Source organism: Porcisia hertigi, chromosome 26, assembly GCF_017918235.1.
Source record: "Porcisia hertigi strain C119 chromosome 26, whole genome shotgun sequence".
Classification (NCBI taxonomy): domain Eukaryota; phylum Euglenozoa; class Kinetoplastea; order Trypanosomatida; family Trypanosomatidae; genus Porcisia; species Porcisia hertigi.
The window spans coordinates 256,546-283,896 of NC_090585.1; the positions used below are offsets into that span (position 1 = coordinate 256,546).

Here is a 27,351-nt window from a genome sequence, read left to right on the forward strand (position 1 = left end):
CTTGAAGAAAAGGGGGCTGGGGACTGCGCTGCCCCACAAGCATTCTCGGCATTCCCGTGTATCTATCGAGCCGTTTGCTCCAAACTCTAGTAGTAGAAGTCCGAGAAGTAGGGGGAGAGGGGCGAGGATTTGAAGTGTGAAGTCGAGGGCACAGCGCCGAATACGGATACGTGAGCCGGAGTGGATGCCTGTAAAGATTTGAGCACAGGAGCAGCCACACCAACACCCGCAACAGACTCTCATATCGCTTGCATCTGCCCTGTCTTCCTCCGTTCTGCTCGCAACCCAGAAGGTCGGGATATCAGTGTGTCGGCGTACAGAAACGTGTATGCAAAGACGTGCATATCTGTATGGGAGAACGAGCGCACCACGCAGCGTTTGCAACGCATCACTCTCTACTACGAGACACCACTCATCACCAGCGATCCACATCAAAGCGCCCCTCCCCCTCCCTCCCTCCTTCCCCCCCCCCTCGACCAGAAACCTCGAGGGACAGTAAAAGTGCAGCTCTCATACAAACGATAGCGGTGAACACAAGTGCATCAACTTGCAAGGGAAGGGCGGAGTGGGGGGTGCGCAAGGTTCGATTTCTTCGCGTGACATACCCAAAACCACCATCGCGTGCGTAATCGTCACCGCAGCAGCAACTGCAACCACAGACACACACACACAGAGAGAGAGAGAGTAGGGGCGTCACATGAATACCACGAGGGGGGGGAGAGGGGGGAGTGAGTCTGGGCTGGATTCCGCTTGTGAGGTCCACAACAGCTCCCCCTCCCCAATACGACGGCGGCAAAGGGGTATCGACTTCGACTGTGCCTTTTTCCATTCTCTCTCTCTCTCTCTCTCTTGTACTCTACTCACCCCATATCCCCTCCCTCCTTCCCTCCCCCCCCCCTTCAACGATACAGGCAAGCCGACATCTCTTTTTGTCGCTCCTGCGACGTCCTTCCATTCTTCTTTGCTTGCTCCAAGATCTGCTGCTCCGCGGCGTCAAGGTCAGCCTGTAACTGTACCATGTCCACGGACCCCTCTGTGACGGTCATGGTCTGCAGGTCAAACGCCAGATCTCTCTTGGCGACGTGCTCGGCGGACGGCGGGTCGTCGACGGGATAGTGCGTCTGCAGGGCTACCTTCATCTCCATCATCGTCATGGGTCGCAGCAAATCTCTCAACGGCACTGGCTCACCCACAACCTCCCCCGCGTCCACAGCGACCTTCACCTCCGTCCATGAGCCTTGTTCACCTGGTGGCGCCGGGGGCTCATGCCACGCCCGCTCCTCGACCTGCTCCTGTAGAAAAGAATTGCGGGCAGACTCGGCCACAACGATGTCTGCGTTCATCAGCGCGGGATGCCCTGCCTCGACAAGCTCCTGGGCGATGCTGGCAGATTCCGGCAAAGGAGCGCGGCGGCGCAGAATCTTGGGGCCCGTCGGTGTGGCAGCCGCTGCACCACCTGCTCGTGCCGCTGACTCGGTGGTAGTCGACAGCTTCGCAGCACTGCTTGCCGGGGTGTTTTCTGTGCAGTCGTCGTCGTCGTCGCTCTCAGCGGCGGTCCCCGAGACGCCGCGCAGCGTACGCGCCAAAGTCTTGGAGAAGTCAATGGTGCCCGATTTCGTTAGGCCCGCCACATTGTCTGCTGCAAGTCCATCCAGCTCGTCTAACGCCGTCTGTAGCTCTTTGACTACGCGTAGCAACTCCTCCTCGTGGTCATGAAAGTTGTGCACCATGTATTGCCAGAACTTCAGCTGCTCACTCAGCTGCACGATCCGCTTCTCCTGCATACCCTGCTTGCGGTTTGAGTCGGCTGTTACTCGGCGCATGACAAAGTTCGCCTCGCTCTCAGCCCGTTCGAGCAGCAGTCGACGTGCGCATGTGGCTTCGAACTGCACCAGCTCCTTTGCGTAGTTTGCAATCTCCTCATCAGAGAGACCCTTGGCACGACCGCGCCATCGTGTACCAATCGCATTTGGGTTGACAGTGCTGGTCATGCGCTTGAGGTTTCTCCAAAACCTGCGGACGATGCCGCCGCCCTCGCGCAGTGACTGCACCGTGCCACTAACGAAGTGGGTGTTAGCGGCTAGCTCTGGGAAGCTGCCCTGCAGCATCCCACCGCGGATGCCAGCGCCGAGCGCGACGGCGTAGTCGGCGGGGCACGTGTCCTCCTGCACCACTTTTTTCCCAAAGTACTCCTCCAGCATGTGACGGATGGGCGGGTCACGAGTCATTGCGCCAACCAGCAAGATGTTATCGATGTCCGCAGCGGTGTAACCGGTGTGCTCAAAGAGCTTCTCAATGCACTGCAGGCAGCGAATCCGCAGCGGGCGCGTGAGGGTGACGTACTCCTCGTGTGTGAGGGTCGCTTCCAGGGGTAGGATGTCGCGCAGCTTTTCGGAGAAGTGGAAGGCGCGGTTGTATCCGTAGTAAGTCTCGGTAGAGTGGGTGAAGTGGATCTTAGCCTTCTCCGCCTCCAGGGTCAAGTTTCGGAAGGCAGCGACGCCTTGCCCGACGTTTCCCTCCTCCTCCTCAATGGGAACGTGCCATTTACTCTCGAACTGCTTCGCGAAATGCTGAGAGAGGACTGTGTCCCAGTCATTGCCGCCCAGCATCGGGTCGCCGTGGGTAGCGACGAGGTTGAATTTTTGCCAGTAGCGATCGTGTTCCATGACGGCGCAGTCCAGTGTACCGCCCCCGAGGTCAAACACAAGAGAGCGCACGTAGCGCTTGTTTCTGTACGTGTCAGCCTCTGACATAGTGGACGTAGTCGCAGCCGCTGCGGTCTCAGAGTTGCCGCCGCTATTGCTGGTGTGCGTCGCTGCTGCTGCGGTGGTGGTAGAAGTGAGAGATTCATGTGATTTGGCTCCCACGTCGCGCAGGCTCTCTCTCTCCTCACGCATGAGTTTTTCCAACACGGTGTATGTCAGGCAAGCTGCCGACGGTTCGTCAATAATCTCCAGTACGTCGAAGCCGGCACAGAGCGCTGCGTCTTCGGTGGCGACCTTCTGCTGCGGTGTGAAGTAAGCCGGCACGCTCACGACAGCCTGGTGCACTTCCTCACCCAAAAACTTTTCGGCTTCGTTCTTTAGGTAGCGCAGGAACATGGCAATGATATGCACGATCGTGTACGTGCGACCCATGATCTCCACTGCCACCTCACTCTTCTCGTTTACCGTTAAAATATTCGTCTTGGAGAGGCCCGACTGCACGCGACTGAGCTCCCCAAAGCCTCGGCCGATAAGTCTCTTGCCGCTGCAGAGCGTCGCACTGGCGCTCGTGCGCGCACACGCGCGCGCCTCCTCGCCAAACATGCGGATTTGGTGATTCTTGTCAAAAGTGATGGCTGTTGGGTAGACCCATGACCCCGACGGTGACGGGATAATCTTCGGCCGCTTTGTTGTAGCGTCAAGGTAGCAAACGCAGCTGTTTGTGGTGCCGAGATCGATGCCGATCATCCGCCCGCCCTCCCGTTTACCCCGGGTATCTTCTTTGACGACACAGTAGAGGCTGCGCGTGTCCTCGTCGAGCTTCCGGCGCCTTGCAGCCTCCATCTTGATTGCATTCTGGTAGCTCACAGTCTTCCCCGGGGCGTTCGGCAAACCAGAGGACGACCCGACCGAGCTCTTGAGGCCGGGAATCCCCATCCCTGGTGGCATGCCCGGCATGCCGCTCATGTTAGGGTTTCCTATTTGCAGCAACGCGGTGCTGCAACGAAAAGCGTAGCGGTGCATAATGCCGCGTGTGTGTGTGTGTGTGTGTGTGTGTGGGTGGGTGGGTGGGTGGGTGTACACTCTCCCTCCTCTTCAGTTGGCTCTCGTTTTCTTTTTTTTCCAGCTCACGCATGCATTCGCAGACGCACGATAGAGCACCACATATGCATAGAAAAGGCAGGGTGGTTTAAAGGTCGTGTGTGTGTGTATGTGCGTGTGTGTGTGTGTGTGTGTGTGTGACGATAATCCTGATGAATATACAGGGGGTGCTAAAAATCCGCTGCTCTGGGAGCGCAGGAAATGCGGGTGGGGAGGGGGAGGGGGGGGAGAACAAATACAAAGAAGAAAAACAGACCGAATGAACGCGAACAGCACACGTACACCAAAGCGCAAACACTGCGAAGCCACACGAAGAAAATGAAGAGGAAAGACTTCACTTGTAGAGATGCAAATGTGTGTATCGGTGCCCGACGTTGTGTGCCTTTCTTTGCGTAAGCAGTGTGCGTGGTGGAGCGGGAAAAAAAAACAAGAAAGGATGGATAAGCGTGAAAAGTTGAGCAGCGGGAATCAATGGACGTTGAGTTTTGTGTGTGTGTGTGTGTGTGTGTATGTTTCGAGGAAGGGGGGAGAAGTAAGGAGCAGTGCAAAGCCAGGGCAGCTAGAGCACGTCCTCCATCCTCCCCCCGCCCTCCCTCCCACACACACACAAACACACGGCAACATTATTGCGTACCTCCCAACCCGGCCTCATGTCCGCTCTCACGCTTACCCGCTTTTCCTCGCTGAGCCACCAAACGCCTGGAGCCCATACGGCCAGGTTTTCACACAAGAGCCAAGTCGCAACAAAACTGCGGCAACGATCCCCCCCCCATCCCCCGCCACCTCTGCGCACTACTCCATCTTCCCTCTCGCCTTTAGACACAGAACGACGGGGTAGCGGGGGGCATGCACCTCCCCCCTCCCCAATTCCATCAGCCTTTTCCAAACATACCAGTAAACGTTATAACATATTTGCAATCGCTTCCTCCCGTAGCGCATCAGTGTGCACACCACCACGCCCAGACGCGTTCTTTTCACAACACCATGCGGTCCAGCGCGTAGTCCTGAAAGTGTATCGATCCGATTTGTGCGGGAGGGTAGGTGGGTGGGTGTGGGTGTGTGCGACTGTGCAACGGCACATCCGTATATATGCTCAGCTGCGACTTGTTCATGACTGAGTCGCTGGCCCCGGGATAGGGGGAGCCCAGAGGACATCGTGGCGAGCGGCAGAGCGCGCATACGCATCAAAGCAGTACTGACAGCTTGCGGGTGAGAGATCCGCTCATTTGCCGCTCTCCCGCGACGCGCTGAGCATGGCCTCACTATCACCACCCTAACAGCCTTCCACTCTAGTCCGAGTCGCTGTGAGTGAGTCTGTAAAGTCGCTTCTTTAGCCGTGTCTTGTGACTGGTCTCCACGTGCGGCTCTTGAATGAGCATAGGCAGCAAGGTAGTCTCGACCAACGGCAACAGAAACAGAAGATGGTCGTTGGCCATCTCCTCCAAAAGAAACTCCACCAACCGCACTGCCAGGCGCAGAAATCCAATGTCGAGGAGGCAGCGCAGCACACGTGGCACACCAGACTCGTAAAAGTTGAAGGTGTGGTACGTGGGGGGTGGCGGTAAGAGGCCGCCTCGGGATTGATGAGGATCGCTATCCTCGACGCTGTTGTTGTTGAGATGGCCGCATGTATCACCATTCCTTGTGCCTGTATCGAATTGGGAAGTTGCTGTGATGATCTCTGAAGTTCGGTAGAGTTCAAGCAGCGCGTATCGCTCTTGCCAGGCACGATGGCGGTCCAGCACACCACGCGCCTCCTCGTGCATACGCCACCCGAAGAAGCGGAGCAAGACTACATAGCTGTAGTAGACGCGATCCATTAAGCCAGGCTCTCGAACAACGACAAGATCACTCTCCAACAGCGGGCGACGGAGCAGCACCTCGTACAGCTGGGAGGCCGACCAGGCACTCTCGGCAGAGGATGGCGCCTCCGCACCGGCACCGCGTACACCTTGCGACTCTTGAGGACTGTACTGGCCATTTCCAGGAGTTCGGGGGATGCTGCCCTGTCCAGGAAGCGCGGTGTCAGAGACATTCGCGTCTGCTTCGTCACGCCGACGGCAGCAAGGGAAAAGCAGCGGCAGGAGTAGGTGCCAATGGAGGCGCAGAAACTCAAGCCCGTCAGACGACGCTAATTGTACTGCATAGTTCTCCTCCGCCACCTCGCCAAGGCCGGTCACGACTGCAGGTGGGAGAAGCGTCTGGTGAAGGCCCACTACCGAAAGTGGCGAACCACGAGAAAGTCGTGAAGGGCTGTCAGAGAGAACCTCAACTGCTGCCGCGGATGCCGAAGGGGGGAGAGCCTCGTGGCCGTTGCGCCCATCAGTAATCGGAAGAACATCGTCGAAGACGGGATCCATGAGTTGGGTGAGGCCCCACATGCCACGGTAGAAGCGAATGCTAGGGTGGAGCTGGGTGAAGTTGCCTTGGCGCTGCCCGCACTGCGTGTCCCCACCTGCTGCCTCATCGGCAGCCACAGACTCGCAGTGGTGCTGTTGCGCATCTGCCTCCATGATCTGGTCAGTGGTGATGTGACGAACACGACACGGGCGGCAGTTGTAGCAGCCATATGCAGCGAGAGGAGGCAAAGAAGAGTGACAAGAAGAGATGAAGTGGAGAAAGGAGGGAGGAGGGAGGGAAGCGGGTAAACAAGAGGAGGGTGCCCAAACCCACCGCTCCATCGAGAGCGAACGCATGCCTAAAAGACAACTAGGCAAGTAAAACAGCAAAGGGGTGTCTCTGCCTGTCTCTGTATCCGCGTACGCAACAGGGAAAGAGCCATGGCATAGGGAGACAGGGACGAGTGCGGGAGCCCACTGAGGGACACGACGGAGCTCCCTCGCACATTCATGGACGACACTCGAGCACGCCATCACGTCGAGGAGCAACGTTTGGGGGGGAGGTGAGGTGAGGACACGATGTGATTAGGCTTGGGAAACCATCCTTGATGGAAGACACCACAGCGAAGATGACCGATGTGAGAAACCCGATGCGTTAGAGGTGGCTCGCTCTTGCCTCCTCCTCAGTCTTCCTGGGGCCGATGTGGGTGCAGCTGAGGTAACTGCACAACTGGTCGCGCTACTGGGGATCCCCGGTAGCGGCCTCGGAAGAGCTCTGTGTCATTATAGGGGGAGGGAAGGGTGTGCAGTTGCTGTGGTGCACACCCCACTGCGGCGCCCGTCTTCCACTGGAAACCAAACTGCACAATGTCTTTGAGCAGACGACGCTCCTCGTAGCTGCGCACGTCGGCTATGGTGCCAACAACTTTTTGGTTCACGAAGAGAAGCGGGAGAGCCGGTGTCCCAGCTTTGGTGATGAGCTGTTCGCGCAACGACATGGCATGAAGGTGGTGGTCGAGTTCCACAACCTTGAGACGGGTAGCATACCAGGAAACGTAGTGGCGCATGTGCCCCGTTTCGATGGCTTTCGAACTAACTGTGAAGACGATTGCCCAATAGCGCTTCAAATACTCATCAAGGCTACTCGACAAGAAAGGCCGGAAGCGCCCATCGGCGCGGCGGAAGCTGGGTGGGCTCATCTCTGCAGTGATGCCTCCCGAAGTTAGCGGCAATGACGTCTCTGTGGGCGTCGCGGAGGCGAGATTTCCTGCTCAAATATTCGCCTGGCACCCCCATACACAAAGAAGGCCCCCTCTTCTTTTTTTTTCGCCCACTCAGGAAGAGGTGGCGCGACGCGCACCTCCTTGGTGGGTGGAGTATGGCCTTTTCCCCTCCTTTTTTTTTCCTGTCTGGCCACGATATGTACGTCGCTGTGGTGACTCTGCGTGCGTGCACCGTCAGTCGTCAATTCATAGCATACACACGGACACGGCGCGGATGCACAGGAGATCCATGTGAAGACACACACACACACACACACAAACAGAGTGGGGGATGGGGGAAATAAAGAAAAGTGGGATGGAAGATGCGTGAAGGTCATTCGGGTTGTGACAGAGGACGGAAGATCACATGCGGAAAGGTCGGTTGGACAGACACACACACGCACACACAAGGCATGCAGAAATGAAGCCGATGCTGTTATGAACAGAGCGGCCTCCGGTAATGAAGGCCGCTAAAAAAAAAAGGGGGTAGAAGAGAGGAGGAAGCAGAACAGAGCGGGGCTAACGCGTGTGTCGAGGAAAGTTTGAAGAAGCGATAAAGAGAGAGAACAATAGAGAAACGGCTCAAAAGATCGCTGCGTTGTCTCTTACCCCCCCCCCTCTAACCCCCGCCCCCCCCCCACACACACATAGACACGTGCCACTCACATCATCCTCGCTTTCCTGCATCACCCCCCTCGACACCCCAGAATCCTGCAACACAGGAGAAACGTTGGCGCTCCCCGTCTCGGGGACGCTGGGCGAAAGCGTTGCGTGATTCCCACACCGCATATCCGCCGCACCCCTCCAATTTCGATACTCTGCCCACACTTACACTCAAAGGCTCGTCTATTTATCTTTCCATCTTTCGTGACCAGCCCACCCCTTTTTTTTCATGTTCTGTAAAGTAACTTCTGGTATGTCATACGTACTTCATAACACACACACACAGAGAGAGAGACACACACACTTCTCCCGCCCCACGTAGAGATCGGAAGGAAAAGCCACACGTCGGCATTTTTGCACACTACGTCGCACTTCCTAACTTATACGCATACAAAGAGACAGACTTCCCTCCTCCCCTTCGTCGTCTTCTCTCTCTCTCTCTCCGCTCGCTAAAGTACCTTCTCCTTTGGCTTAGGCAAACTGCTTTTGGTGATGCAAGCCATTGTGTGAAGATCGCGCTTGTCGAGGCCAAGCTCCAAGGCGAGCTGACGCGTTCGCAGTGGAATGAACTGATTGTCTGTGCTGACCTCACGCATCATGGGCCCGCAGGAGAGTCGGTGAGATTCCCAGTGCCGCCACTCCACGGGCCTGCCGCAGTCCAGGCATAGCACAACCTGATGTTTTTCCCTGTGTGGCTCCAGCAGATCAAGAGACACAGTTTGATTGCAATCGCTGCACCAACGCACCGAGCGCACGCACGCTGCCCAATGCTCGAAGAAAGCATCGGTGGCCACGAACTGTTTGCAGTTGCGGCACCACTGCTCCTTAGCGGCGCTGATCGACTTCTTGCCGATCATGTGGTAGTAGATGCGTGTCGGCTCGTGCACCATGCCATCAAGGTGAGCGAAGTCAGATGTGTTGCGGATGGTGAAGTCGGCAAAGCTGCGTTGGTGCGCGAGGAGGTTGCCGAGGTCGTTTGTGTCTGCCATGCGTCGCCCGTTGAGGTTGACAAAAAACGTGTGGGGGAAGGTGACGATGTTCATCGGGCACACACGCTTGCGCGGAAAAACAGGGAACTGCTGCACCTCATACCGGACCTCGGGGTAGAAAGGGTGGTAGCACACTACACGCATGCGGGGCACGTCGATGGTTCGGTGCTCACGAGGGAAGTGGATAGACAAGAAGTGTGGTCGCACCTGCATCACCTCGCCCACCGCGCCTCCAGGGACCCCATAGTGCTCTTGGCCATCGAGGAGCAGGTGCACCCGGCTACCGACATCGACATTAAGAGCGTCGACCAGACCCAGTGACACCGCCGAGCAGGAATGCACAAGCATGTTCACGAGGAAGTTGCCCATCTCTGTTCGCTTGAGCTGGCGATAGCGCTGCGGCATTTCCTTCACGGCGGGCTGGCGAGGAAAGCGAAGCAGCATGCGAGTGGCGACGAACGAGTTGGACGTCATTTCATCGTTCAACAGTGCCAACGCAGAGGAAGAGGAGGAGGAGGAGGGTGATGAGCTGCTCCCCACGAAATTGTCAGCACCCTCCTCGCTATCCTTGGTTGCTCCGCGAACCGCTCCCGGAGAATCTAACGAGGCACCTGCCGGCTCGTTCGAAAAGCGCGTCCACTGAGCAAGGCTCATCGCATCCTCCTCCTCGATTTCACCTTCGCTGTCGCCGTCCATGGCCGTCGCGGTGCCTTTATCGACTTCCGTTGTAGAGCTCGACCAGGAGAAGAGATGCGCCTCTGGTTTTCCCTCCATCGACTGGGCCTCCAGCTCCTTCATGTGTTGCAGCGTCAACGCACCAGAGAAAGCCAGCTCCGTTAAACGCTGCAACTCCTTATCTTTCTGGACATGCGACTTGCGCAGCAACATCTGCGAAGGAAACAGGTGGTTCCACTGCTCCAGTTGGAAAAGGTAGCCGCCAGTGTCACTGGTGGGGTGGACAGGCAACCGCCAAAAGTCCGCCGCCGCATACACACACAGCCCACCAAAGGGCTTGTTTGGCTGCCCACGCAACCGCCGTGCCACCGCGTCCATTGAGAGCAGCACCGTCGGCTGCACCCGCTCGAGTGCGTCGAGTATAAGCACATCCACGTTGCACAGGCTTGGTAGACTGCTTGCAAAGGTAGACTCGACGAGTCGCACGTGCCGCTCCAGGGTGCCCTCCAGCTGCTCCTGTGAAGGCAACTCGTCACGGCTGACACGTATCCCAATGAAGAAGTTGATCAGCAACCCATCCAAACGCGCAGCCCGCTGGCTGTCTGCGGAAACGAAGGCGACGCGCCGCCCCTTTTTTTCGCACTGCACGCCAATCGCCTTGAGTAAATTCAGCTTGCCGGTGCCGTGATGACCACAGAAAAGGACGTTGCATTTGGCCTCCAACGCCTCCCTCACTTTTGCCTGCGTCGATGCGGCGCCAACGTGGTGCAGACGGCGGAAGTTGCCGGCAAAACCGGCAGTGTCCACCTCACGGACGAGGTGGGCAAAGAAGCGCGAAAGACTCCGTTGAAGCATGACACACACACACACACACGGAGATGACAGCTGGCGAGGTTTCAACGTTACCGCTGGCAGCAGCAAGGGAATCTGGAGTACTGTGAAAGAAGAGGGTGAAACTGCCAAGGTGAACCACCCAGAATGCCTACACCTTTGTCCCTTGCCTGCCCGTTCCGTAAGGAGAGGGTAGGGCCGAAATAGGTGGAGAGGATAGGAGAACGCGGGTGACCGTTGGGACCTGAGATGGGGGAATCGCGCGTAGATCGGGAGGGGGGGGGGGGGGACGGCACCACAGCGGCACAGATATACACAGCAAAAGAAAAGGGAAATGAGCTAAGGTTTGCCCTTCCTCCTTTCCTTGTTGGTGTTTGGCGTACTTTTCTGACTTTGATGTCTCTGATGGGAAAACGCTGAAGGGGAGGCCGCCCCCTGCAGGTGAAGTGCGCCAAATGTCTGGAAGCAGAGAAAATGAGAGCGGAGTGCGTCGGGGTCTGTAGAGATATGCGATTAGTGTTAGTAGCAGTCGCGGTGTGATGAAAGGAGATGCGCGCGCAAAAATAAAAGGACTTTAGTCGATTTTTGTGTATGTGTATATGTGTGTGTGTGTCCTGGGGGAAGAAAGCCTAATGATTCACGTACAGGAGCATCGCGTGCACCCTAGTCTGACCTCCTCTGCAGATGAGCAGAGATACTCTAAAACGCATACACAGACACACACACACACACCGACGGAAGGGAAAAGGAGAAGGAGGGCAGCAGGCAGACAAGAAAAACAAGCTTTTCCTTTCACCCTCGTGTTGGCCTTTTGTTCGCCAAAATGACCCCGGGATCAAACGCCTACTTGGTGGAATGGCGGGAAAAAAAAAGAGCGCACCGAGGTTTGAGACGGAGGGGGGGGGGGCGCGAGTGACCCAGCGAACTACTCATATAGCAGAAGAATAAAGTGCGTGGAGACAGTTGAGTGTGTTTGAGGCGGAACGTCCGACAAAACGGCATGAAGGTAAGCCGGAGAGCACCCACATCGTCAAGCCATGGCAGGGAGTGAGGAGGAAGACAGAGAGGCAGAGAAACGATTGCGCGACAGCGTGAGGACGACAGCGGGGGAAAAAAGGGGGGGTGCCACTCGAGTGTTAATAAGAGGAAAACGGCATCATCGGTGATGACGCGGGTCAGAGTGTGCTGTGGTGCCATCGCCTCTCAACGCATCCAACAGAAGCATCCAAGAATGCACACAAAGCTGCATGGATAGCCACCACCACCACCCCCAGAATGTGTGTCGGCTAATTGGCGTGAAGCTCCAGACGTATACGCACATCCAGGACCGCCAGTACCAGCCCTGCCACCGCTGCGCGAGCCATGCAAAATTGTAACTTGGCTTCTTTGACAAAAACCCGCGAAGATGCGCGTCACCAGCCCATCCTCTGACCTTTTCCGTTTTTCTTGGTCTCTGCGAGATAGACGACGAGTGACCCACACACACAGTGTAGAGCGCAGCCAAGGCGCGCACCAAATACACGCCTCAAGAACAAACCAAAACGGTAGCTACGTGCAGGGGCGTCGAGTAGAACCGAGAACCCCCTCTCGCAGGAGTGCGACGGGGAGGCAAAGAAGGGCGGAGGAAGTGGAGGAGGGAGAAGGGGGAGGGAACAGAGAGGCTTGTCATTGCAAACTTTGCAGCTCCCCCCCCCGCCCCCTAAATGTCCCCAAGGGCGAAACACGGACTTGAACTTGTCGTCTCTCCCTCTTTATGGACTGCGTTCCAGAGGCGATCATCTCCGCATCGCAGAGCATTTCCTTTTTTTTTTTTGGGGGGGGGGGGGTATTGACCCAAGACACACAAACACAGAGAGACACTATTATGACACGCAAGAGAGACTGAGGCTGAGGGGAAGGGGAGGGGGAGGGGAGGGACACTCATGATTTGATGAGGTGTTCCCGCTGCGGTAGCTCCACCTCCTCATCGTCGTTGAAAACCGCCATGTGCTTGCGCTTGCGGAACCAGTACACAATCTTAAGCTTCTGACGTTCTGGCGTGTACGGGTCAGGGTTGCAGAAGCCGACCAACGAGCTCTTCGTAGCGGCTGGCAGCGTCAGCGCCGAGTCACGCACTAAATTCTGTACGGCAATGGTAACGTCAATCGATAGTGGAATGGGGTCACGGAGGCCCGAGCCAGCAGCGCTTTTAGGGCCATACATCTGGCCTCGGAAAAGATGCCCTGCCACACGTGCCATCATCCGCGACGGCCACCACCACCACTTCGATGACGAGCGAGTTGCTGTCGCAGACACCTCCGCGAACTGAGGCTCGATCACGCCGTAGCGCGCATTGATGATGACGAGACCGCCCTTCCGCTCCTCTCGCGCGCGATTCATTAGCACGAGGCTCTCGAGAGCGAGCTGCTCCATCCGTGCCTTCTCTCGCGCCACATCCGTTTCAGCAACGTGCAGCTCACGCTGCTGGGTGTAGTACTTGATCGCTTTGGCGCGGGCGTAGGGCCGATAGAGTAAAGATCCGATGCGGTACAGGGCCAGTGGCGCGGAGAGCCACATGAGCCCGTGACTCACTTTGGGTGAGATAAAGACGATGATGGGGACCGAGATTCGGTGTCGACCGCGGGCGTACAGAATCGATACCTGGTTCACGACGGCGAACTGCGCACTTCGAATAAGGAAGAGGGGCGGCGCAATGGGGCTGAGGGCATAGGGTACGACGGCGGTGAATGCCAGGCCATAATGCTGCGTAGCGGAAGGCATGTACCAGGCCTCAACACCGAAAGTTGACTGCCCAGCGAGCGGCGAGCAGTTCACCGAGTACTGCACCCGGCCGTACGTCGGTGGGTATTTGGGGTCCTTGGTATCCACGCCGAGGACGACCTTCTTGCCGGTAAAGGCGGTGACGTACACATTGTGGAACGCTATGAAGGTGCTCAGGCCCTGCTGCACATCCTCGGTCACGCTGCTGAGGCTGGATCGAAAATAGCCGTGCTCGGTGAGGGACATGGCCAGCATGTTCTCCAGCTCCGCGGTCGCTGACATTTTGCGTGTCAGGGAGAGCTCCAGCTTCTGAAGCAGCGCCGAATTGGTCAAAAGGATGAGTTTTGACCTCAGCGTCCACAGCGGGTTCAAAGCGCGCGCCTGCATGACGCACCACTTCAGCCCGTCCACAGCCATGCGCAGCGACGTCTCATACGACCGCACATCGTCTGGGGAATATTCGACGAACGTAGTGAGACTTGTCGTGGCCCTCCGCATCCCTGCGGTGGCGTCGGTGCGAAAGGTGAGGGAGAGCTGGGGCGTGATGAGGTGGCGAAAGGAGCTGCGGAACTTCATGAACTTGGGTACAGCGGCCAGCATGATCGCCCGAGAGATGGACAGGTGGCGCGGCAGCGGATCTGCTCGAGGCACAGCACCACCGACGCCAACTTTGCCGCCCATGGAAGACGCCGAAGATACCTCCCCGCCGGTCAGGCTTAGCATGCGCTGTCGGAGTTTTTGTTGCATCTCTGGGCTTGGGAGCAACACAATAAGGCGTTGGCCGTCGATGATGACCTCCTTGGCTGTAAGTTGTGTCTGCACCGCGCCATCCGCGGGGGCGAGCGATCCGTTCTTAGCCTCGCTGGGTGCCGCGGAATCGGCGGAGACCGTCTCGCTGTGCAACGGCGCTTCTTCGAGGGCGTGAGTTGAAGAAGATGCGGCAGCTTTGCCGGTGGGATAAGAGGCGGCCGCCGCGTCCACCGGTTGCGTTGCCGACTGCTGCTCATGGGGTGACAATGAGGCGGGTGGGGGCTGCTGGGATGCTGGTTCCGCTTTCTCGGGAGTATCGATGTCCCCCTGTGCGCTCGCCTCCGCAGCAGCGCCGTTCTCCCTGGTATTCTCGCGCTTGCGAGCGCCCTTACTTGGCCCTGGGAACCTAAAGAGGTGAGCGGTTGAAAAATTCACAGTTGTCTGTGAAGCTGCGGAGAGCAGCTGTGCGGTGCGCAGCAGCTGCGCCTCCCGGTCAAGCGACAGAACGTACCGCAAGATGTCCTCACGCCGGTGCACCCCCGCAGGGACGAGAGCCAGCCGCTGAACTCCTGTGTCGCCACCTGCGTCATACGCCGCGCGCTGGCGCTCATCAGACAGCACTGCGTAGGCATCCTGCAGCTCCTGGAAGCGGTCATTCATCAACCTCTGCAACTCCTCGCCTTGACTCGCGTGTTTGTCCGTGTGATAGCGCTGGCTGAGGAACAAGAAAGCACGACGTATCTCCTGCTGCGTCGCCTTGGATGAAACGCCAAGACGAGCGTAATATCCCGATGGGTCCGTCTTCGAAACCCAGACGCCGTCCACACCGCTGCAGTCGGTATCCTTGCTGTCGCGCAGTAACTCGGCCGCGCGGATTGTGTCCCCGTCGTCCATGTTTGTCCGTCGACACTCTCAGCTTACAATGATGGGAATTTCCTAGAAAAAGGATTATATATATATATATATGCGTGTGTGTGTGTGTCTGTGAAAAAACCAAGGAAAAGATGCGATATCAGCGTAGCGGATAGGAAGGGAAAAAATCGAATCTGACCGCTCCAGCCAGTTACACAAAGACAGCAGCACGTGCTGTGTATGTTTGGAAAAGGGAGGGTGAGGGGAGTCAGCGGCCAGCCTCGAAAATGCGAACAGCGTTGCCTCTCTTACCTATGGGACTTGACACATAGGTGTCCCGATGCGTACGCGCAAACTCCAGACACTTTAGCGAGAAACGCAGCGTTGCGACCAGAAAGATGAGCGCAAGAGGGGGTGGGGGAGACCACACAATAGGAATAGCGAGGGGACTCAGCCAAATTTGTGTGTGTGTGTGTGTGTGTGGAGAAGGAAAGAGTAATTATGTCAAAGAAGCTCAATGGTGATGATAAAGAATTCGCATGTGTTTGCTGCTGTGGTAGTGGCGGCGCAGGCGGAAGAGGGAAAAGGGGGGGCGGGGGGGGGGGGGATAAAAGTGGAGTCAAAAGGGAAGACGGGGGTGGGGGGCAAGATAGAACCGACAGGGAGGAAAAAAAAACGGAACCAGACAAAGAGGGGAAGCATGGATGAGGGGCAGCAAACGAAAGAGGAGAACGAAGTGGGGAGGGAGGGGGTAGATTGCTGTTTCGCGGGGGTGCCACTGCAACACTCCCATCCCCCCACCCCCCCACCCACAGCCTCCAACGCATAGAGAGGCGGACAAGAAAGAAGGCATGCGTTACTCTCCAGATGACACAAAATAGAAGAGTTTTCTCTTTTGTGTAGACTTTTTTTTGCTTTTTTCTCTCTACCTTTTCTTTCGTTTGTAGTGGTGCGTGTGTGTGCGTGGACATTTTCAAATACATGTCCTCTAAATTGACGGCCACATGGAGGGTGATCAAGTGGGGGGGGAGGGGAGGGGATTCCAGAAAGGGTGTCAAACTGATCCGCAGCAGCTGCAATAGCAACAATGGCAACACTGGCGGTGTGCGCACGGTCTTTTGAGCACACGCGTGTACCCAGTACAGAGTCCATGAGAGGAAAACGACGTGGGATGCACCATCCCAGTGACCGTTGAACGTGGGTGGGTGGGTGCCGGGGAGAGGGGGCACCCCGCATATGGAAAACGGTGGCGAACACGCCACACTGTCAGCCGCGGACTCCTCCCCCCTCCCTCTCCCCTCTTTCCACCTCAGTCACTGGAGGAAACGACACGACTCGCTTGGAATTCGTTAGAGCCAACAGCACCTGGCATGCCTTCAATAATAGCGTTCAGTGGACTGTAGCGGGACTCCCACCGGCTTGCTGCACCCCCTCGACTCACGTTGGCCATCATCGACGGTCGCGCCAAGATGCCAGGCACGTGGTGGGTCAAGTTCGGTGCCGTCAGCTGCTGTAGCGCACTGTACCACAGGTCGAATTTATGTCGAATCTCGGTCGCAAGACAAATGCACCGACCGGGGGTGCTGATAGACATGCGGTAAAGGACGCTCGTCCGCGCATCCGGCTGCAGGCAGTCCGGAGTTATGCGCGTAACAGTGGATAGCTTCACCTCCGATTTGAGCACAAAACACCCCTTGGGCGAGCTGGACCACATGATAGTGCCGCGCTGGAGATTGAGCCACACGTAGCGCCGGTGGAGACAGTTGCTGCGTGTTCGCTTGTAGAACCAGTCACCAATCTGTAGCTTCTCAAGAGTGGTTCCTAGGAACGCCTCTAGTTCATCCCGCTCCTCAGGTGTGGACGGATGCGCCGCATCAACAAGGCGCTGCGTCATGAAATCCCCCTGGCTCGCGCGGCTTGCTTCGAAACGGGAGACGTGCGTGGCCAGAGTCCGTGGGTAGCAGACGATATCAGGCGGCGGCCGATACTGGGGATTCGTTGCGAAAACTGCAAACTCTTGGATTCGGAAGGGATTTCGCTGGGTATATGCCGTTTGTGCAACGTACCGGTGAACTCCACTTTTGTTTTTGTGCGGTGACTTTCTCCTGCATTTTTGCTGCGCATCCGCTGTGGCGAGTAACTCTTCGACGGTGACATCCGTGTCCGCTGCTGCCCTGTCTGGCCCCGCCACACCTGTGAGGGAGCCACCTTGTGACGCTGGTGAGTGGCCGGCCGAGTTCGGTATCTGTGTCTCCTCCTGCCTCTGCGACTGCGTGAAAAGGCTGTTTGCAGGAGGGCGGCTGGGAGATCTCATGCGGTTTACCAGCGGTGCGGAACTGGTGCGAATGAGTAACGAACCCGCTGCTGTGAGGACAGAAGATCCAGGCGCACGCGACGTCGGCACATGTGGCGGGTGCTTCGCCGTTCTCTGCAACGTATTGGGGGCCCGTACTAGGCTAGCGTGTTGGCGTGGCCGCTGCATCAACGGCGATGGGGCCGCATTTGCGGGACGCTCTCTTGGCTCTGCTGGCGTGACAAGTGGGGTAATCTGCGCCACCGATCCTTGTACGTCGCCGCTATTGTAGTTCCTTTGCCGGTACTGGCTGTGCGGATGTTCGCCGAAGGCCTGGGGCTTTCGTTTGAAGAAAATTTCACGCACGGGGATACTCGCCGATGATCCAGGCGCAGGCACTACTATCGTCTGGGTCCTGTTCAGGTGCCTTGACTCGGCATCACATGACGGTGCTACGCTGAGTGTGTCCCTACTGTTCGAGCCGTGAGCGGACCGCGGTGATTCGGCGGGGAGAGCAGGGCTCTCGTAGACTTTGTTCACCGAGGTGGGCTCGCTCCTTGAGGTGGTCGATCGTGTAGAGGGCAAGAGCTGTGGTGCTAGCACAGGTGCGCCGCGGCGCCGTAGCGGCAGCTGCAACGGTGGCGGCCGTTCCAAACAACCCGCTTCGCATGCGTCAGAGCTGTAAAAATCAAAGGTGGGCAGCCCCGGATAGGGGGCGTAACCACTGTAGGCATTTTGGCAACGAACACGGCCTGACATTTCAAGAGAGAAGTGGGAAAAGGGTGGCGTGGCAACGATGATTTCACATGTTGACCCCCCCCCGACTTTCTGGTCGACTGTGGCGGGCTCTCAGGCGGGTGGGGGAGAGGGAGGAAAGGGACGAAGGGGGGACCGCAGGCGCATAGAAAAGCGGAGAGGGAAGCAATTAGTGGAGTATAGAGGAAGTTGGGGGGTGGGGGGGGACTGGGCGGAAGAAGGATGATCGAGGGGTGGCCGTCTTCTGAGCAGCCGCTTGAGCAAGCAGCGCAACCCCCCCCCCCGCTCGCCCGCCCGGGTAGCCCTTTCCAGATGAACAATGGGGAGATGACGGAACTATCCTGGTGTCCCTTTCAGTGTGTGCATGCACTGTGTGCAGAAGCCGAAAGGCGTCTGCATGGAATGGGCCATGGGACGGGGCAGGAGAAAAAAAAACGACGGAAAAGAAGTACAAACAAGTGTATGTGGCGTATTTTAGAAAAGAGGGACGACTAGGCAAACGGGGCGGGAGAAGGGGAGGGCGGAGGTGAAGAACACCAGGGCAAGCAAAGAGGAAACGCGTACGCGCAAGCACCCATGGCGATAGTTGAATTCCCTTCATCACCGGAAATGTAAAGAAAAAAAAAACATGACAAAATAGGCAAGGGCTCCAAAAGACAGACCTGCTATTCACTCCCACCCGCCCCTCCAATTGTTTGATACCCCGCGTCCTCCGAAGCAGAAGATGAGCAGTTTTACGACTAGCAGTGGGTGAGAAAGAACAAGAGGCGAGTGTGCCGCCTCATGACGAGGCGCCAGTCACACCGCGGCATCGCTACCCGTTCAGCATGACCGGGGAAATACAAAAACAAAAAATAAAAAGCGGAAGATGTCAGTCACATCACTGCTACGTCGACCGAAGCAACGGATGCTGGCGCAGAATTCGATCCTCACAAATTAAATCACGTGTCCACTGTTGCCACACGCGCTGTGCCCGCTGCTCACCACCGCGCCTGCCGAGACACAGCACCTCGAACGTACGCACCGCCGCGGCAGAGAAGCAAAACATCCTGCGCCGATCACGCGCATTGACGGTGTCCTCCTTTGAAGTGACCGTGTGTTGCGGGCGTGTTGTCTGTGATGAGACAGTGTCAGAGTCAGACAGTGAGTGTGTCCACGCGAGGCGGGAAATCGCCTCCACAGGCGTCTCCACCATCCAGGCGGCGCAACGGTCCGTCTGAACGGCTGGCACGAACACGCAACACAAGTACTCCACCAGCTCCTGCACAAGTTGCTGCATCCGATCCAGAGTGAACAAGATCGTTCGAAAGGTGACAAGTACATCCAGCTGAGCTGCCATATCATCGAACCCTTCTAGACTGGCTGGCCTGCCGCCCATGCGGTCATCAAATACGGCACGGGAGGCCCTCATCAAGCATGCCCAGCACCTTTGCCAAAGGACGGTGTTTAGATAGGATGTCACTCGCGGGGAGGTGCACACCAGTTCTGGGCATAGTAGCAGGGAATTCAGGAGCGCGAGGGACTCCTCGGCAACGTCCTCGAACGACATGATACCACAGGGCGCATGTCGAGCAACTTCCCTCTTCGACAGCGGTGCGAGGCCCAGGTGTGCCAGTAGCCGCTCTAAACGCACAACAGCGTCCGAGGATACGACCCCGCGGGGCTGCTGATGCCGCCAGAGAGAGTAGCGAGCCGCCGCCGGTGGCACGCGGGAGTCGCTAAAGGGGGTAATGGTCCCGTGGTCAGAGAGGGAAAGGGGAGAAGGCCCCGAGGTCGTTGCGTGTACGGGGCTGTCGCGAAGCGCGCTCCATAAATGCGCGACAATTCTGGCCCGCCACTGCTCAGGGTGCTTGTCCATGACTAAGCTCCTCATACTCGAGGCACCAGTGAACTGCACTGCAGCCCTCGGCCCTGCCGCCTTTGCGTGAGAGTCGCGTGAGAGAGGGGGCACCACCGTCGAAGAGGCCACGGCTAGAACCTCAGCGGCCAGCTGATCCACCATACGCGCAGCGTTGTCTGCCACCAGGCACACGAGTGGCTGGTAGGCGTCGCTGTGCCACACAAACCGTGGTGTGATGTCAAGCCCAGACAATGCAGTGCGGTATGCAGATGTGGCGCCAGGAACAACACTTTCGCCGTCAGAAGTCTTTGCGTGCCCCTCGACCGTTACCTTGCGGGCCACCGTCAAGGCCCCAGACGTCCCACGCCAAGCAGCACACAGCGCTTGCCCTGGCAGCTGACGCTGCGATAAATCAGCCAGCACAGCATCGCGAGAACGTTGCCACCCGTCTCCCAGCACCTCTAGTAGAACCAGACGCAACGCATAGCGGTGGCCCCACTCAACAATGCACCGACGCATCCTCAAGTGCTCGTCTGCGGATCCATCGCAGTCATCGCTCTCCTCACCCCACTCTGTGGCGGCTTTGGATGGGGCACGAAGAGTACCCAAACCGATCACACCCGGCGACGTGGAACACGACTCCTCCGTGGTGCCGCTGCCAGCCGTATCGAGCTGTGGCGACATCAGTGGCCGTATTGAAGACGTGTGACCGCTGAGATGGTGGTGGTGGCGCGGTCCAATAAAACAAGATGCCTTGGACCCAGCCGCCGGTACAGTAACCCTAGTGGCGACCGCAGCATCAACGCCATGCTCCCACAAAAAAAGGATCGTGGCAATATTGACGCTGCTCTGGACACCTCCCCCCACCGCCAGCCCGTCCACCGTCAGCACCCACCACGGCATGCTTGGAGCACTGGGCGGCTTTCCTACCAGGTCCTGGAAAGACATGCCCCATGAGTTCGAGACATCGGCAGCGGCAGCTGTGCGGTGGGCCTGAACAGCGCAGGCACACCAACCAACATGCACCCCTGCTGCTTCGCACCAGCCCACATACCGGGAAACTACAGACAGCTGAAAAGCGGCAAGCTCTTCCGTCGCCGGGGCCAGTATTGCCCGACGCACCACGTCCAGAAAGGCGTCGCTGATACAAAGTGGCTCGGCAGCCGCACTGCTACCGATGGGGGTCGCCCCAGCGGCGTTTGGCGCATACTTCGGTGTGCCTCGGTAGAGAACCCGAAGAGCAACCTGCGAGACTATCGCGGGAAGACATACAGGGCACCAGCCGATCCCGAGCGAAGCGTGTCCCTGGCGGCGCCCAAAAGCCGAATTACGTAGCATAGGGCGCCGCTCCCTGGACTGCAAAATGGAGCTCATTATGGCGGTGCTGGGGAGATCACGAAGTCGCCTGAGCCACGTCTCGCACATGCAGCAAAAACGATCCTCACATGCGGTAGCCATGAGGGACAGCTGCTGAGATAGCCGTGAGGAAGCGCAGCGTGAGGATGGTTGCGCACCGGCCCTTGAAGATGACGACATCTCAGTGAGAGAAGGGCATCGAGGCTTGCGCGATGTGGCAGAAAAGGCATACCAGCACGCACACATATCGAGTGGGTCGGAATCGTGCCACGCGTCAGTCATCGTGGCCCAAGCCTCGTTGAGGGCCGAGCACAGCTGGCGCTGCACCAGCAGGCACTGATGATCGCATTGATCGCTGGGGAGTTCAAACCAAGGCGAAGACGATACCCCAACTTGCACCCCAGCTTGCTCTGCCGTTGATCCTGTCGGTGATGTTGAGCCGCCGGCGCCACCCTTCCCGTAAGCCCCTTCCATTCCGGTGCACACCGCCGCCTCCACACTTGCGACGATTGATGCCAACTTCTGCAGCCAGGCTGCGTGAAGCTCAAGAGGCCAGTCATCCGTCCAGGTGCGCCAAAACTTCATCAGAGCACAAACGAATTCCGCAGAGACGTCGGGGAGCGCAGGAGCAGTCGTGTGCGCGGATGACCGAAGGCCTGTGGTATGGGAGCCAAGAACAGCAGTGTCTGTAGCCACAATGGCACCTTCAGTATCACAGGAGGCGGCCTTCTGGGTCGAGGTTGCTGCACACGCTAGCGCATGGGTCATGCCACACAGCAGCAGTCGCTCCTCGTGGAGCTGAAGAAACTTCTGATGCTCGCGGATTGCATCTATTATGGGGGAAACGCCGTCTGTGCGACCCGCGTTGCTGCCCTGAGCTGCAGCAGCTGCCGGCGCGGCGTCAGCACGGCGATCGCCGCCCCCTGCTCTGTCAGTCGGGCAGCACCGCACAAGGTTCACAAGACACGCCAGTTTAGACCACGTCGACTCATCCACGAAAACAACATCAACTTCACTTGACAATGTATCGATGGTAGGGGGTGCTGCCCTCGACAACACAGGCCTGAGAGTCGTGATGGCACCAAGTAGTCGCAAGATCACCAGCAACTCGCACACGGGCAGCACCTCTTGCCGCCCCTGATGACAATCTTCAGTGGGGAAACCAGACTGCCGCAACGCGTTGCATCGTGGCTCCGAGTACAGTCTCTCTCTCACCAACTTGGTCACACCTATAACAGTCGCTGAAGGCGACACCACGGCCGTCCACTGGAGAGCAAGGCGATAGCCCACATTCGCCATTGCGCGGACGAGATGGCTGCGCGCGCAAGCGCAGATCGAGTCCAGCCGTACCATTCCTACTGTGGCTGAGAGAGACACGGCGCGCTTGTTCTCATCATACGCGGCGCCTGGGTAATGCGCCCCAGGCTCCAACGCAGCAGCAGAGAGGCGAGCAAAGTCGAGACCGAGGTGCCACCAGCCACGACGCAACTCCGCTGTCCATGCAGGGGGCCGAGAAGACTGCGCTGTCGTTTTTGAAAGGGGGGGCGGGTGCCAGGAGATGTGTTCGTCGCCCGCGTCATGCAACACGGGGACACTGTTGACGAGAAGCCACTCAAGCATCGCTAGGCACGGCAGGACGTCGGAAGAGGTTGGCTGCGGAGGATGCTCAGAGCACGAGCACAGCAATGGAGACCCGCCCGGCACAACGCACTGTGCCAGGGTTCTGTGCAGCTCGTGAACGGCGTTGACCAAGGAAAAAACCACAAAGGTGCGCATGTCGACAAGTGCGATTGCTGGGGTGGCGCGGCATATCAGCGTTGACCACCACCAACACTTTTGGCCCAGAGAGCGCACGGTGCCCCAGCGCGACGGGTCGGCGGCACACGATCTGAATGGGGCCTGGCCGCCTTTGCTGCTGCGCGACGGCTCAAGCACCGCCGTCGTTGAAAAGGACGAGGAGTCCCTCCGTCGAGCTGCGACGCGCTCTCGCTCATTTTCTTGTGACTGGGCTGAGAAGAGATGATACAAAACTGGGTAGACCACAACAGTGAGAGCGCAGGCGTGCCATCTGTCGCCACTCTCTCGCGGCTCACGGTGTTGCACGGCGCAGCCGCTCATCACGGCGTCTCGTTCACTGCCCATGTAGTCCCAATGCCGTCGCTGCGCTGTAAAAGACATCAGGACAGCCGCTCCTCTTAATAAAGATCGGCTACTCCGGTCATCGGCTTCGCTCTCCCGTGTTAATTGCACGCAGAGAGGGCCTGCGTGTGGCATGTGGCAACCGCGGAGGCGACACAGAGAGTCGGTGATGTGTCCTTTCCTGACAAGCTCGAGGCGCGCGTGAACCGCCACACACCGGCTCAGTACGCGGCCAAGCGGCGCCAGGGCCATCAGCAGTGCTGCATCGTTTATGTCCGAAGGTGTCCAATCCTTCTCGTCGGTGTTGTTCTCCGAGCCCACAGCTTGTCCAAGTAGCCAAATGGGCAGCGCCGGCGCCAGCAGCCGCTCCATGACAGCAAGGCAGAGCGATGGGTCAAGACAGCATGCATTGCCGCTAACGATATGTACGAGGTGATCGACAACGCCCTTGTGGTGGATACCCGCTGACACAAGGCAGAGAAGTGTATCGAGTGCGTCATTTGGGCAGAGTGGCGCGACAAGGAGGCGCTCCTCCAGCAGTGTGTAGGCCGCTGCCGCCGCCATGCGCTGTCGATCACCGGTCTCGCTGCGGCGCCATGGAAAGGAGCATGGCTGGATCTGCGACACCCCCGCACTGAGCGTGCTAGAACGGGTGGTGAAAGTGGTCATCATGCGCCGATAGAACCCCGTCGGCATGTAAAGAGGCGAGCGCGCAGAAGAAACACTTCTGAAATGGTTTACAGCCAAATAGAAAGTCATTTGTGGAACACATGCGCCTTGCACTCGATGCGAAGGGCTCCGCCAGGGGAAATCCTCTCGCTTGTGCAGTACTATGGATTGACACCTGCCACCACCTACAAACACACTCGAATCACGGCAGAGTCGTCCTCTTGCCGCGATGAACCTTCTGAGCAGGATTCTTATGGCCCTACTTCAACCACTCTCGCACTAATGTCAAGAGTCGAGCTCATACATCCACCCATGGGACTCTGGATGTGAGTGTTGATGGGGTTAGAGTTGCCACGACAGGACATGTGGTGGAGCTGTAAGCGCGCATGAATGCGTCTCTGCTATTGTGTGAGCGCGTGTGTTGTGATGGTGGAATAATACGCGCTGTCAGGAGGGCGAGATTATAGAGGGGAGAGAGACAGTGGACATTCAAATAAACCACAGACTTGTGTCTTCTTCCCTCCCCCTCCACCACCAACCCCGTGTTGGGAGAGAGAAAATGTATGAAGCAACGGCAATGAAAGGAGGCGCGCAGGGGGAGGGGGGGCGTGATACCTTGGGCTGCACCGACTGGTGCCAAGAAGTGCGCTCGGAGACACGACATGCAAGATCACCCACACACTCACATGCATGCATGCCATCAGGGAGTCTGCCCTCTCTCTTTCGTGCTCCCCTGCTGCAAGGCCAGCACCCAGCGGAACCGAATACGCGGCCTCGTCGGGGGGGCCAACGCACAACTGCACACACATACGGGTTCAGAGTTTCCTCTCTATCCCTTCTCGCTCCGATACTAAGAGTGCGTAAATGCCTCAAAGAAGCGGCTACATCCTCCATCGCCACCACCCGCACCTTTAAGTCTGTGCACGTGCATTCCTATAACTCATTTTTGGGGGGCTTTATTTCACGCCTGCGAATGTGTTTTCACAGTTATCCATTTACGTATTGTTAATCGAGTCAAAGATGCAAACAGAGAAGAAAAGAGACAACGCCAGGGTGAGGCGGCGGGGGGGAGGGGGGAGGGAGCAGAACACTTCTATTACACACGCACAGTCACATGGAGACGTGCAGTCAGGCAACACCGGGGTGGGAAAAGAGAAGAGGGCGGGAAGAGACATTCAAAAGAGAAGTGGAGAAGAAGGAGACAAGAATCAAGATCGAGCCTGCCCCACCCCCACCCCCCATCCCCTCCCTCCTCAAGACGCACACGCAACCTCACCCTCCCTCGCCAATATTCTCTCTCGTGTTACTTTTTCCACTCCGACCTCCCCCCCTGTTCTCAAACACAAAAACGAGGACAAGCCGGTGAGCTTTTAGGCGGCTCACTTTACCAGGCTCGCTCACAGACACACTCGCATCATCACAAATCCTCAAAGCGAAACGGTCGCGACCCTACAGGAGAAACTCGCGAAGCACCTAGAAGGTGCAAAAAGTGTGCGAAGCGCAGTGTCCCTTAGCCCAGTCGGCTCACCTCTGTTTGTGCGCTTGTGTGTGTGTGTGTGTGTCGGCTTCCTCTGGCGAAGAACAAAAGACGCACAAACCGTAAGGAAGCAGTGCAGCCACCAAAACAACCCCACCTGAGCGCGCAGTTCAGAAGTAAGCTTACTCGATGCGAACTTTTTTGTGGATGTCCACGACCCCCTCGCTGCCGCTGTCCTCCTCGGCCATGAGGTTTACCTCGGCGCCTGTCACTTCGGCACCGTCGCCGATCTGCAGCTCGTCCAGCATCTCCTCCGCTGCGATCTCGGGGACCTCTTCGTCGTCGTCACACTCGTCTTCTGCTGCATCCGTCCCAGCAGCTGCTGGGCCGCGCCGCGCCGCGATCTCCTCGTCCAGCATACGATAAACCGCGATGTCCTTTCGCAATTCCGCGTCACGCTCGATTTCGTCCTCGAACTCGAGCTCGTCGTCGTTGGGACCGCTGCTCGCATTGGCCCCACCACGGCGGGCGGGGCCAGTGATGCTCGTCGCCTCGCCCTGCGAAGTCACAATGTCGAGCTTCTTCAGTTTCCAAAGACGACGGTTGCGGCGAGCCTTCTGCGACGGGAAGACTTTTCGCACAAGAACGACATCCTGCAGTTGCTCTGGTGTGTAGCGATTCTCGTCCAAGTCCTCGTTGTTGAAGACGCGCCCCTCCAGCAAGTATCCCTTCACGAGGTCGCCTGGGTGCAACACAGCACCAAGGTGAGACTGCACAATCCACTCGCGGCCCTCGCCGACCTCGTCAGACAGGCAAACGGTGACTAGTCCGAGCTGGTAGGTGCCGTTGGTGACAGGCATTAGCTGGCACTCGAGCACGTAGAACTCGACCAGCTCGCGTGACGTCTGCAGCGACGAGAAGGGCTTTTTCCAGTACAGACTACCGGTGATTTCGCCGGCGCGCAGCGTTCGTGGGTCCATGAAGACCACCGAGCTGAATACCTTGTGCACCAGCACCAGTGGACCCATCCCTCCCAAGGACTTGAGGTAGAAATCCTTGTACGGGATAAGAACAAGGTCCTCGCGGCAGAGCGGTGCAATGTCGAGCGCAAAAGTGAAGTGCTGGACAGCGGTATTATTCTTCGAGTCGTGAGAGACGAGCTGCACGGCATCGCGGCGTGTCACGGGCGCTGACTTATTCAGGAACTCCAAGAAATTCATCGCGTGGCTCTTGTGAGCAAAGAAGAAGTCCAGGCCATCCGGCTGCCCTTCAACACGAATGAAGTTTTCGTGCAGTCGCTTCTTCAATATAAGTTGCTCCAGGTAGAGAAACGTCTTTTTGTGACTCACCTTCTGACGGAGCTGCACGCACGCGTCCCACTGCGGCTGGCCAGTGGCAACTTTCTGGCACATGGTGCACTGCTGCCAAGTCACAACGTACTCGATAACGCAGGATTGCTGAATCACAATGTTGTTGAAGACTTCTTTCTGGATGGTAAGGCGTAGCTTGATGCGCTTGCTATGGGGCTCCGTCCAGAGAAATTTGGCATCGATGAGCTTTGCTTTGTTGGCGTTACTGTTGCTGCCAGCACTGCTATTTAACCCTTTGATGCGCTTCAGGCAGAGGGTGAGCAGTTCGCGGCTCTCCAGCTCGGCGCGAGACCAGTACTTGGGTGGTTGCAGGTATCGGCCGCACTCCGGACAGTGAATGAGAATGTACTCCTTCTGCAGGTCATCGGTGATGTTCACGTGGGCGCGGAGGCAGTTGGGGCACATGTTGCTGGGATTGCTGTCCACCACCAGTCCACACACACAGCACTGCACCTGCGGCACCATACAACGGTCCGGGTGCTGGTCATCATGATTGAGTTCCATGATTGTCTTTGCCACACACT

General features: G+C 57.7%; 8 protein-coding genes across 8 annotated transcripts; all 8 read right to left on the reverse strand.

Moving 5' to 3' along the window:
* Nucleotides 1-899: 899 nt before the first annotated feature.
* Nucleotides 900-3,728, reverse strand: JKF63_04115 (uncharacterized protein; the record flags this gene model as incomplete). Its single annotated transcript, XM_067900108.1, has 1 exon — nt 900-3,728. One exon carries the CDS (start codon nt 3,726-3,728, stop codon nt 900-902), a length of 2,829 nt encoding a protein of 942 aa, XP_067756292.1.
* A 1,367-nt stretch (nt 3,729-5,095) lies between these two features.
* Nucleotides 5,096-6,319, reverse strand: JKF63_04116 (uncharacterized protein; the record flags this gene model as incomplete). Its single annotated transcript, XM_067900109.1, has 1 exon — nt 5,096-6,319. One exon carries the CDS (start codon nt 6,317-6,319, stop codon nt 5,096-5,098), a length of 1,224 nt encoding a protein of 407 aa, XP_067756293.1.
* Nucleotides 6,320-6,828: 509 nt separating this feature from the next.
* JKF63_04117 (uncharacterized protein) lies at nt 6,829-7,344 on the reverse strand (the record flags this gene model as incomplete). The annotated part of the gene is made up of 1 exon (XM_067900110.1): nt 6,829-7,344. The coding sequence occupies one exon, from the start codon at nt 7,342-7,344 to the stop codon at nt 6,829-6,831; it is 516 nt and encodes a 171-aa protein (XP_067756294.1).
* Nucleotides 7,345-8,519: 1,175 nt separating this feature from the next.
* On the reverse strand, nt 8,520-10,589 carry JKF63_04118 (uncharacterized protein; the record flags this gene model as incomplete). Its single annotated transcript, XM_067900111.1, has 1 exon — nt 8,520-10,589. The coding sequence occupies one exon, from the start codon at nt 10,587-10,589 to the stop codon at nt 8,520-8,522; it is 2,070 nt and encodes a 689-aa protein (XP_067756295.1).
* A 1,896-nt stretch (nt 10,590-12,485) lies between these two features.
* Nucleotides 12,486-14,969, reverse strand: JKF63_04119 (uncharacterized protein; the record flags this gene model as incomplete). The annotated part of the gene is made up of 1 exon (XM_067900112.1): nt 12,486-14,969. One exon carries the CDS (start codon nt 14,967-14,969, stop codon nt 12,486-12,488), a length of 2,484 nt encoding a protein of 827 aa, XP_067756296.1.
* A 1,267-nt stretch (nt 14,970-16,236) lies between these two features.
* Nucleotides 16,237-17,241, reverse strand: JKF63_04120 (uncharacterized protein; the record flags this gene model as incomplete). The annotated part of the gene is made up of 1 exon (XM_067900113.1): nt 16,237-17,241. The coding sequence occupies one exon, from the start codon at nt 17,239-17,241 to the stop codon at nt 16,237-16,239; it is 1,005 nt and encodes a 334-aa protein (XP_067756297.1).
* A 1,621-nt stretch (nt 17,242-18,862) lies between these two features.
* JKF63_04121 (uncharacterized protein) lies at nt 18,863-22,525 on the reverse strand (the record flags this gene model as incomplete). Its single annotated transcript, XM_067900114.1, has 1 exon — nt 18,863-22,525. One exon carries the CDS (start codon nt 22,523-22,525, stop codon nt 18,863-18,865), a length of 3,663 nt encoding a protein of 1,220 aa, XP_067756298.1.
* A 3,114-nt stretch (nt 22,526-25,639) lies between these two features.
* Nucleotides 25,640-27,331, reverse strand: JKF63_04122 (uncharacterized protein; the record flags this gene model as incomplete). The annotated part of the gene is made up of 1 exon (XM_067900115.1): nt 25,640-27,331. The coding sequence occupies one exon, from the start codon at nt 27,329-27,331 to the stop codon at nt 25,640-25,642; it is 1,692 nt and encodes a 563-aa protein (XP_067756299.1).
* Between the last annotated feature and the right edge of the window lie 20 nt (nt 27,332-27,351).